Source organism: Passer domesticus, chromosome 9 (genome assembly GCF_036417665.1).
Source record: "Passer domesticus isolate bPasDom1 chromosome 9, bPasDom1.hap1, whole genome shotgun sequence".
Classification (NCBI taxonomy): domain Eukaryota; kingdom Metazoa; phylum Chordata; class Aves; order Passeriformes; family Passeridae; genus Passer; species Passer domesticus.
The window spans coordinates 31461184-31472213 of NC_087482.1; the positions used below are offsets into that span (position 1 = coordinate 31461184).

General features: G+C 44.7%; 2 protein-coding genes and 1 long non-coding RNA gene across 27 annotated transcripts in view; 1 reads left to right on the top strand and 2 right to left on the bottom strand.

Moving 5' to 3' along the window:
• PBRM1 (polybromo 1) overlaps nucleotides 1-2929 on the top strand; it is a 52477-nt gene extending 49548 nt beyond the window's left edge. For all 24 annotated transcript variants that reach the window (XM_064432409.1, XM_064432418.1, XM_064432432.1 and 21 more), the window contains 3 exons: nucleotides 753-823; nucleotides 2228-2444; nucleotides 2573-2929. In XM_064432409.1, coding sequence (XP_064288479.1) covers nucleotides 753-823; nucleotides 2228-2444; nucleotides 2573-2745 — 461 coding nt within the window. In that variant the 3' untranslated portion in view covers nucleotides 2746-2929. The remainder of the gene's footprint in view (nucleotides 1-752; nucleotides 824-2227; nucleotides 2445-2572) is intronic.
• Nucleotides 2930-4140: 1211 nt separating this feature from the next.
• LOC135307873 (uncharacterized) lies at nucleotides 4141-8145 on the bottom strand. Its single transcript, XR_010368474.1, has 2 exons — nucleotides 7946-8145; nucleotides 4141-7484 (listed from the first exon to the last, which is right to left on the bottom strand). It is a non-coding gene; the product is annotated as an uncharacterized LOC135307873 (long non-coding RNA).
• A 1066-nt stretch (nucleotides 8146-9211) lies between these two features.
• On the bottom strand, nucleotides 9212-10965 carry LOC135307876 (ubiquinol-cytochrome c reductase complex assembly factor 5). 2 transcript variants are annotated; one of them, XM_064432450.1, is made up of 3 exons: nucleotides 10894-10965; nucleotides 10577-10747; nucleotides 9212-9542 (listed from the first exon to the last, which is right to left on the bottom strand). In XM_064432450.1, exons 2-3 carry the CDS (start codon nucleotides 10734-10736, stop codon nucleotides 9475-9477), a joined length of 228 nt encoding a protein of 75 aa, XP_064288520.1. In that variant the 5' UTR covers nucleotides 10737-10747; nucleotides 10894-10965; the 3' UTR covers nucleotides 9212-9474. The 2 variants fall into 2 exon arrangements, with proteins under 2 accessions (XP_064288520.1, XP_064288521.1); XM_064432451.1 differs by having other exon boundaries at nucleotides 10586-10955.
• Nucleotides 10966-11030: the final 65 nt, after the last annotated feature.

Below are 11030 nucleotides of genomic sequence, written 5' to 3' on the forward strand. Positions count from 1 at the left end.
CTTTTCCAATGAATGACCATGAGAAGTGGCACAAACAGAAGGAAAAGCAGCAGCACACATAACTTTCAAGCATCTGTATGTCAAATGTCAGGAACTGCATGACTTTCATTTAGATGTGCACATTTTTGTATGTAAGACTGACACAGTTGTGCTGCCCTCTGTGCAGTAAGGAGAAGTCCCAATATGCTTGAGAAAAAAAACTTTTATTTTTTTTTACATTGATTTCAAATATTCATTGTTCTGTATTTAAGGCTATTGAAGCTTAACCTGCATTTTGTATTAGTGAGAAGTAACAGATTTTGTGCAAAGGCTTGAATTTCATCCCGCTGTGTACACAAGGAAATGTTAAATATTGCTGAAGCAGATCAGCATTTCCTTTCTTAAAGGAAAGGACTTCAGGAAGATCCTGTCAGCCAAAGGTGTATATTATAAAAGAAAAGATGCAGTCAGGCAATCACTAAGTAACATGAAAAACACCTGAAAAGCAAAACCTATTCAGTTTGCATTTCTCTAACTAAAATAATCCAACAGGCCACATATTAGTGTTTGGTAGTTGTCATGTTGGCTTTTTTTTTCATTCAGAAACTTGTGAAGTTTTTTATTGGGGGCGAGGGGGATATTTGAATGTTGTACATCTACTTAAAATAACTGTGAGCAGTGATATCAAAGTATGAATTCTTGCTGTTGAAGACCAAAGAGGCATTTGTCACTGCTCTGAAGTAAGACTAATTATTTTATATTTTGGAATATAGGTGTTATAGGCCAAAATGTGTCCCCTATGGTAGGCACTCCAGCACCAGGAGCAAGTCCTTTTGGACAGCAGGTGAGTCATTTTTGCATTATTTATGAGGCTCTAAGGCTCAGAATTGGCATCTGAGCAACATCCCAGTTCAGACATGTAGGGGTGCACATAGGTTTTCCCAGGGAGGACAGAAATGAAATGTTCTGATGTGTTTAGAACCAGTTAATATCTCACACTCAGAGAGCATGTCAGTATTTATGGTTGAATTGTTGTTACACTCAGGACGTTGGTCCAGTGAGGTAACTTCATTATAAACAGTGTTTTATAAACAGTAAAAGACAGTGTTTTGTCTTAGTTTTCTTCTAAACAGAGTCATTTCAGCATAGTGTGAAACTGCTGATAATTTAGGTTTTGCATGCTTTGTGACACAGAGAGGACACTGCCCATTTTATCAGCTCCTGATAAGTAGGTAAAAAATACTCATATTTCACAAACTGATAAAGCAGATGTTCATTGGCAGTTCAGAATTTATGAGTTTGAGGAACTGTGATGATCTGATGCTTCTTCTCAGTGATTAATGCAGATTAACTGTTCAGAACATTCCAAATTTTACTGACCAAATTTTTGCATCATAAAGACAAATGTGGATTTGGCTTGAGGGTGTAAAGAAAAGGAGGGAGCGTGGCTATGCACAGGCAGATAGTGGTGGTGGGGGAGTGATTTTAAACTAAAAGAGGAGAGGTTTAGTAGGTTCTGGGAAGAAGTTCTTTATTCAGAGGCACTGACCCAGAGAAGCTGTGGCTGCCCCACCCCTGAAGTCATTCAAGGCCAGGTTGGAGGGGCTTGGAGTGACCTGGTCTAGTGGAAGGTGTCTCTGCACATGACAGGGGGATGGAATAGGATGAGCTTTAAGGCCTCTTTCAACCCAAACCATTCTGTGATTCTGAGTACCAGAAGTTAAGTAGTAAAGTGTTGATGTCATGACATTGAGTTATTCCAGACCACGGATGTCTGTTCTAAGAGTTCTCAGTGCTGCTGGTTAATCACAATGGTGGGAATTCTTCAAGTGACTGGCAATTTTCCTGCCTGAGATTTTTGCCTGACAGTGATTCTGTGGAAGAAACCCAGTTGTCTAAGGATCCATATCAGTTTGGATTAGATGTTTTAGAGTTAAATTTTGTGCTTCACAGACCACAGTATTTCATATTGAATTGGAGAAAACATGAAATAAAACGGAGATCAAAGGTTAGAAGAGATATGGTGATGACATCCAGAGTATATTTGCATAAATCAGAAATATGAACAATATCCGTTGAGTATGAATGGTTGGTTTGCACTTCCTTTCTCTGTTTATCTCCAGGGAAATTTCCTCAGGCTTTTGCACATCGGTTGAAACTCCATTGCAGGAGGATGCCCCGAGGCCGGGGTGTCCCCTGCAGTCCCCGCTGTGCCCTGGGTGTGACCCCTGGCTGCTTTTCCTTTCAGATCGGGATCCTGGGCCCGCCGGGCCAGCAGGCGCCCCCGCCGTACCCCGGGCAGAGCCCCGCCAGCCAGCCCGTCCTGCAGCAGCCCAGCACCCCCATGTTCGTGTCCCCTCCACCAAAGACACAGAGGCTCCTCCATTCTGAAGCCTACCTGAAATACATTGAGGGGCTCAGTGCTGAGTCAAACAGCATCAGCAAGTGGGACCAGACCCTTGCAGGTAAGGCTTTGAGTTCCTCGTAGCTCATTATTTTTGCTTTTGTAGGAGCAAAAGGAGAATTGCAGAGTTATATTGCCTTTCTCTAGAATAAAGCACGAGGTAACGGGAGCACTTGTTGTGTTTTGCAGCACGGAGGCGAGACGTGCACCTGTCCAAGGAGCAGGAGAGCCGGCTGCCCTCGCACTGGCTGAAGAGCAAGGGCGCTCACACCACCATGGCCGACGCGCTGTGGCGCCTGCGGGACCTGATGCTGCGCGACACCCTCAACATCCGCCAGGCCTACAACCTGGAGAACGTGTAGGGACACCTGGGGACTGCCGCTGCTTCGGTGCTGGGTGGCCAGAGATAACCTACAATAATTTGTATTGCATTTTACTGTACATTGCAAGACCATTTTTATATAAGGACACTTTTAATAAGCATATTTCACTTTTTGTTATATTAAGTTGACTTTATCAAATACACAGATTTTTTGCATATGTTTCCTTTGTTTGAAAGGCGATTTCATAATTGGTTGAGTGTAGTCAAGGATTCATCTTTCTTATACTTTATTGCTGAGAATCTGATGCCATTGTTTTTATATTAAAAAAAAAAAGGAAAACAAAGCATTTACAGATTGATACAGTGGAATGTGAAGTAGTCATAGTTTACATCCTATAAGAATGTGTGTACCTGTGCTTGTGTGTGCTGGCCACTTCGGGCAGAACTGCTCGGGTGTGAACAGGGAGGATCTCTTGAAGGAAGCTAAAGGTAAGATGTGCTTTGGCCCTAAGGAAAATTGGCATTCCAAGTCAACGCTGAGGTGGCTGCGTGGGCCACAGCAGCCCTGGAAGTGCTGGTGTGGACAGGACAGGGGTGTCTCGACTGCTCATGTTGTCAGTCCTGTCCAGTTACTGCACTGTGTAGCCAAGGCCATTGTGATCCTAAATCAGTAACGGCCCCTGTGCTGGCAGGCCCTTAGAGGGGAGGTGTTTCTTCTGCCATGGCCTGTGCTGGGAGCTCTGTGATGTCCCCAACACCCAGCAGTGGGACAGGGAAGTTCCAACCCTGGGAGCTTCTGTCTGTGCTGGAAGAGGCTCGCAGAACTCAGAACCAGCCCAGGTCTTGGAAGGTAAGTTAGGGGAGAAAAGTGGAGTTGTTCTGTTAGCGAAGTAATGTGATGTTTTTTGAAATTCACACAATTGGGCATTGTAAGACATTTTTGTATGCTTTCTTTAAGTGTATTCATTAACCTTAGTTAAAGTTTTGCAATGCAGATTGAGTGAAATTTGATGCTTAAATTAACTTGAAAGTAAAATACTACTGTATGGTATGGCATGTGTAAGGTCAGCATACCCAGTACATTGGAGAAATAGAGTACTTGCATTGCAGCCTTCAAAGGGTTTGGGGTTGTTTTGGGGTTTGGGTTTTTTTCTTTTTTTTTTTTTTTTTTTTTTTTTTTCCCCCTAAGTAAAGTAGGTATCGACTCTTCTTGCCAAATTTCAAGGTTGTGGCTGCCTTCTGCTAAAAACTTACCTGTCCTCAACTAACCAACCTTTTGGACTACAAAGTTATTTGTTTAAAGATAAATCCTTTCGTTTATTTAATTTTGGAAAAAGAATTAATACTTTTGGATTGCTTTAAGTAACTGGGAAAGCTCTGTGAATTTGGGAAAAGTCAGCAGGAATGTGAGCACTCCAACTCAGCCCAAATGAACTGATTTACTGATACACTTCATTTATGGTAGAGGTGTTCATCATGTGGAAATGAGTTCTAAAGTCTGTTGGTACAGAACATTTTCATTTAAGTATATGTGGCAGAAGGTTAAATTAAATGTTTTCCTTCAAATACTGGCTATCTTGGGGTTTGTTTTGCTGATGTAATTAATACTCATGAGGGAAGTGACACTTGCAAGTATAAACTGTGATTTAATTTTAGTGGCCAATTCTTCTCCCTCTCCTATTGCAATCTTCCAGTCATTGCACAAAATACCCCAGGTAATTACAAATAGGCACTTACAGTTAGTTTAGGTCACATGTGCAATGGATGTGAAGGAAATGGAGCAAAACAACATAGAGGGAAGTGACAGTTTTGAACTCTACAAGTAGCACACCCATGGTACAGAAGTTCTTTACTGGCCTTTGTATATTTCCAATTTTATTTAATAAAGTAGAAATTGAATAGTCTTAGACCACCCCTGTAAAATGTGTTTAAGTTACCATAGGTTTTGCAGGTTTTAGCCACAAAGATGGGATGTTGAAGTGAATCAGGCAGCAAAATCCTAGTTTTTGAGCATTTGGAACTATCATGGATTGTACTAATACACCACCAGATTCTCCTACTTCTCAGCATTAACAAAAATTACACCAAAGAACCCGGGATGAATTTTAATTAAATTATTGTTTTATTTATTTTCTTTTGAGGACTGGATGGGACTCCCTTTGGAGCCTGTATAACTCAGATGTTTAATTTATCTGAAGGTCAGTGATGAGCAGATGTGCAGCACTGGCTCTCTCCTGCCGAGCAGCTGAATCCCTCCTTTCACTGCTCTTTCTGGCCCAGGAGCAAGAGATTGGAAGTGCAAACAAAACCTGGCTCCTCCCTCAAGGCAGTGCAGAGCACTACCACTAAGCCACTGGGCTGGCCCTGATCAATTATTTTAAGCCTTATTTATTTCAAAATCGTTTTTCTCTATACTGGAGGCATTTCAGTCGATTGCAGTGAAATTTAGGATATAATGGCTACAGTCTAGAATTCAAAACCAGCAAAAGAAACTTCTCACTCTGGTTTAAAAAAAAAAAAAAGACATGTCTGTCTGTCTCTTTTTCTCTCTTTGTGGGTGTTTGAGCCCCTCATCTGTTTTTCACTGCCGTTCATTGTACTGGTGTAAACAAAACTTTCATATTAAAATAAAAGGATGTGTGGGCAATGGTTGGCTTCTGTGAGAGTGGAAAATAGATAAAACCAGGACAGGTATTTTCATAAACCAGTTGGAGACAACTAATAATTATTTGTTCTCTTCCTCAGTCCTTCCCTTCCATGAGAAAATTTACTGTTTGTGTAAAAATTCAAAACGTTGATGTTGGTGACTTTTTTTCAGCATATGTTTTTGTACCTGGTTTATCCATGCTTGGCTTTTCATTAGATCTTGTACTGCTGAAGGCTGAGCTGCTAACCAGGTTTATAACATGTATGTACCATCACTTTGTTTACCTGAGTCTTTTTAATTTGAATAAAAATAGTTTGCAAAGTGTTTTGGATTAACCAGGTTTGAGTGTTCCATTAAGACTTCTGTTAGGATTTTATTTCAAGTAATTCTGGCTGTAGCTGATCCAGATGTTCTCAAGTCCTTGGTACATGTGTGCTTGTGTGTGGATAAGATATCCTTTTCCTATTGTCCTGTGTATTTTGAGGTGTTCCTGTAGGTGATAAGAGCAGTGGTGTTGGAAATTGAGCCATCCAAGAACATGAACAGTGAACCTTGAAAAATATCTGAAGCATTGGGAACCAGCCTGAGTGGAGGTGGTAAGATTCAGTCAGTCCCAGATGCTCCTTATTAACTGGTTTGAAAATAAACAGCAAGCCTTAATTTCATATAGAAGCTAACATGGTTCAGGACTGTCTTCCATGTAGCTGTTTAATAGAGGAAATTAGATGACTAACATGGAAAAAGCATCTTTTACACAATTCAATTAGAACCAAGGACAGAAATTTTCTGTACAAACTGCAAGAAAAATTAAGTGATAGGAACCTCTTAAGGTGCTTGGCATAAAATTTACAGAGAGCTATTTAAACAGAACACAGCATTATTCAATTAACACACAGCCGTGTTCTCAGCCTGAGGGATAAATGCTGCCTTTCATACAGGCTGCCAGCTTCACAACACTTCTACCCTTCTGTTGCAGTTGCCCAGAGGAAACTGATTCTAATCATCCTCCACATCTTATTTGTTCAGTCTGAGATATTAAAGATCAACCATAAATGTATGTAGCTCCCTCTTAGCTACAAGTGCACAAAATTGAACTTTCAGAATGTCTGGGCACTGAACATTGTGTGAGCTCTGGTTCAGTGAAATTTTGATTCATAAAATGAAACCTTTTATTAATTTTGCCTACTGTATTTGCCAGCAAGTCTAATTTGACCCTCATCTTTGGTATAAAGCACCAGCATCCAGTACTGATTTCAGGAAGTTCCTCAGGAACAGCATTCACCCCACCAGTGCTGGGAAGATTTTTTCCCCTTTCTGAAGGAGCTGGGGATAGCCAGGAACAGAGTGCAGCTGCAGTTTGGATCTGTGTGTTAAGTCCAAAGTGAAAGCATTCCTCCACTGATGACAGGAAGAGTTTTGCACCAAGGAAAAATTCCCCAATACATCAGATGGCTGTTACTTCCTTTTGCTGCTTTTGGAAAGCTTGGACAAAACTGCTGCAGCCCTATGCCAGGGAGCAGTGCAGGCTGGCACAACCATCCTTTCTTCTTTCAGCTCTTCCCTGGCTCACCACAGGTTTTTCAGCAGATGGCTGCATCCTTGTGTGCACAGCTGCAGGGGAATGACCAACAGGTCCATTTTTTCCCCAGAATCATTCTGGATTGGTGGTGGAGTTGTCCCCTTTCAAATGCTGAAGTGGTGAGCAGCACTGCTTGTGCACAGGAATCACTCTTTGTTCCCAGGTGACTCTTTGCTGCTGCTACCTTACCGAGTTGAATTTTTCCATGCTTGGTATCCATCTTGCCCCGACTGCCACAGTTTGGAAAGCTTGCAGCAGGATTGCTTTGCTGAGTCTCACCCACAAGCTGTTGCTGTGGCCATTGCAGAACACGTGAAAATGCTGTTGGGGGATGAGAGCTGTGCTCCAGGGGGACACCAGTGGATTCCCTGCAGAAGGGAGGGATGTGCTCAGCCCTGGAGCTGGCAGGGGCTGGCAGGGCTAGAAGTGAAAGCTGTGACCCTGGCTCACTCCAGCAGCCTGGAACAGCCACAAGGTGTTGCCTGAGTGCCGAGCCAAAGGAGAGCTCTTGCTTCCTCCCTGTTCCCTTTGCCACAGCAGATGGATGGGGAAGCTGGAGGATGGGAGGGAGACAGGGACATGAGAGTCAGGCAGTACTGGGGAAGGCAAAGAGCACAGAGTTAGGAGTCAGCAGGAATAAAACTGCAAAACCAAATGAAGGCTCTGGTTGTTGAAGATGGGGTGTAGTTTAAAACTGATACTAAATCCCCAAGTATTCTCAGCTGTGGAATGCTGGAATTTTGGAATGGGGAATTGCAGCTATTCTGATTTCCAGCATTAGTGAGAGACTGGCAAAATCTAAAAATGCCAAAGGGTCAGCACTAGCAAACACACTGAGACTGCAGCTCAGATTTCTAAATGTCAAGCTTCATATTCTGTCATAACAGCTCTGTGTTGCCTGAAGTGGTGCAATGCCAGCTCAGAGGATTTTATTCCTGCAGCGGTCAGTGACACGGAACTCCCTGACACCAGACATCCTGTGAGTGACTGCAGCCTCCCTCCCTCTCTGTTTACCTGGCTGGAGCCATCCCAGAGATCTTCCAGATGTGCCTGGCGCTCTCAGCTGCTAGTGGGAAACAGTCACTGCAAAACAAGCAGGAGTCTGAAGTGAGAGCTGGGCTTGGCTCACGCTGTCTGTGCAACACTGCTGCTAGTACAGGAGTGCTTCAGGGAAGCCACAGGAAGTTTTCACAAAGCTCCCAAGTCCTGGGACATAATTAGGGTACAGGGCTCTTGCTTAAAAAAAAAAAAAAAACCAAAACCATATATTGAAAAACTTAATTGTTTTATGACAACAGAGCACAAGAGAGTTTCAAAAAGCTCGAGAAATAAAATCAGATGGAGCAAAAGCTCAGCAGTTTTCAAAATCTGGCTTTTTTATTATTGCTTTGTTCTTTACTGCTACAGTCAGGGTTGACTTCAGCATGATGGTCTGCGACCATCTGCAAAAAGCAGCTTGTTCACGAGTTTTGGGCTCTGCCTTGGAACTAAACTCAAAGGTTCTTATCCTGAAATAGAGGCTTTCCTCAAGATATTCACTTGCTGCTCAATCAAAATATGCAGTGACACAGTCACATCTCTCATTCTGTCAGTTTTTGTCCCTTGAAAACACAAGTAGCACTAATCCTCCAGATCAAGGCCTTGGAAGGCACAACACGAAGGCTCCCCTGTGTTTGCAAGTGGGGAACCTGCACCTTGACCTCTACAGAGCTGCCCCTGTCTCTGAGTTGATGAAGACTTGCAAAGGCTGGCAGGAGGCAGCACGGGAAGCCATGTGAGTTCATGAACTTCCTCGGGGTTGATTTCAGGCTGATCTTAAGAACTGGCTTCTTTGTTGCACCTTCAGGCAGCACCCCTCCCCTCAGACATTAAACAGTTGTATCAAAGCAGGATCCTCGAAGATTACACTGCTGGGACACAGCAGCCAGCCCTGGGGACAGGATTCCCACCCCAGGACTCGGGGGTGCCAGGCCTGACACTGCACATTGCTCTGGTCCCTGTCAGACCTGGGCAGCACAGCCCAACGCACGGGTCACTCTCCAGACACTGTGGGCTGAGCAAACACTGAGCAGTGAATCTGTGCTCTCTTTATCCAGTTAAAGTTGTGCCACACTGCAAGGAAAACAAATCAGCTGCCAGAGCAGTCCCTGTAAGTCCAAAAGAAACTGACTCAAAGTTACTATTTCCATTATGCTGAGGTGGATGCACCCTGTAATGTTTCTTTCCCACTGGTCTTGTCACAAGGGGGGTGTTTGACCAAACAAACAAAAGCAACAGCCAGACTGTTTACTCAGTTTACTTTATTTAAAAGCACTAGGCAAACATTAAATTAGTGGCAGAGGCCCAAATACAATGTGATTTTCACTTCATTTAAATACAAATATTACAGATATGGAAGAACCATCTGAGTGCATTACACACACGTGTGGATCACAGTTCATCGTGCAGAGCCAACATCTTCCCCCACCTTCAACGTGGCAGTGCTGCTGCTTTGGCACTTGGACAGCTGAAGGACTCAGGAGCTCCCCCTTGAAGAGTTTCAGCTAAAATTCCCCTTTCTCCATCCTTGCCTCGTACTGCCTTTCAGATTGTTTCCTACGGTAAACATCATCTGCAGAAAAAGATGTTTTATGTTAGAGTTTCCCCAGTGCAAGTTAGTGTTAAATACATGAATCCTGTCATCTCTTTTTAAACTTTTCAATCCAAACTTCTCGTGCAGATGCTGACTGACAGGCAACTGGAAATTCAAGCCAACAGAAATCCTTATTACCACTTAAAATAGCTCAGGTTCTCTCCCATATAGGCTAAAGTTATTCCCATCGGTCCCAGTGAAATGTTTTTCTAGGAAAACTAAGTTTCCAATGTGAAACAGTTGTTTTTTGTCTACTTTCCCATGAGGGTAATTAAAATTACAAAAGCCCTGACTAGCTGAAGAGAAATTAAATTATAGGCATGTAGTCAATGCCTGAGGGCTTCTAGCCTGACTTCAGTATTTTCGTCTTTTCTATATAAACAAAACACAGGAATATTCCCACCTCCATGGTCTTCCCAGTCATTGTTCCTGCCTCCCTGCCTCCCTAATACCACATGCAGTTGAGCAGATCCCTTCAGTGAAATGCACAAAAATTTCTAGCAGAGTTTATTAAAGGGAGGAATGTCACATTAGAAATAAATGCTTTGACTTACAGAAACTGAATGCCACTAGCCAAGTTCTAGTTGAGCCGTTTTCATACTCATTTTTTAAATTGCAGAAGTCACGTTTCAGATAATGCCACACCTCTGCTTAAATGCTGGCAAACCTCACGAGTCTTTTTCAGTCACCACGGAGTGGTTTGATTTGAGAGGGACCTTAAAGATGAGCCCGTTCCATCCCCCTGCCATGGACAGGAACACCTTCTGCCAGATCAGCCTGGCCTTGGACACTTCCAGGGCTGGGGCAGCCACGGCTTCCCTGGGCACCCTGTGCCAGCGCCGCGCAATCCTCAGAGGAAAGAATTTTTCCCCCAATATCCAATCTAAATGTAGCGTGTTTCAGTTTTATTCGAACTGAATAAACGAAACGCGGGATTTGTGTTTGTCTGCCGGGGAGGCAGGGCCCGCAGTGAGCGCGGGCTGGCCGGGCGCGGCCGGAGCCCCGGCCCTCACCGCACTCACAGAAGGTCTCTTGGCCGACGCGCACGTTGATCATGAACCACTCCATGGCTCCGCCGAGCACGAAGAAGAAGGGCAGGAACCTGTAGAAGCCAAAGCGCCGCTGCCCGGGCACCAGCTGCAAAAGGCGCTTCACCCTCTCGCTGGCCAGCATGGCCTTGCCGGCTGGCGGAGAGAGCAGGGGCGGGACGTGCCGCACTCAGTCACCGCGCGGCCGTGGCGGCCATGGCGGCCCCGCCGCCCCTGCCCTCGGGCGGGAACGCGCAGCCAATCAGGGCCGCGCCCGCCGCGCGCGACCCCGCGCCGCTCACCTCCCGCGCCAGGGCCCCGCGCGCGGCCGGACGGACGGAAGGACGCGCCGAGCGCCACGTGACACCCCCCCCCCACCCTTGCAGCGCCTCGCCTGATTGGGCGGGGCGGGGCGGGGGCGGGGCCTGGCGTGAGGGAC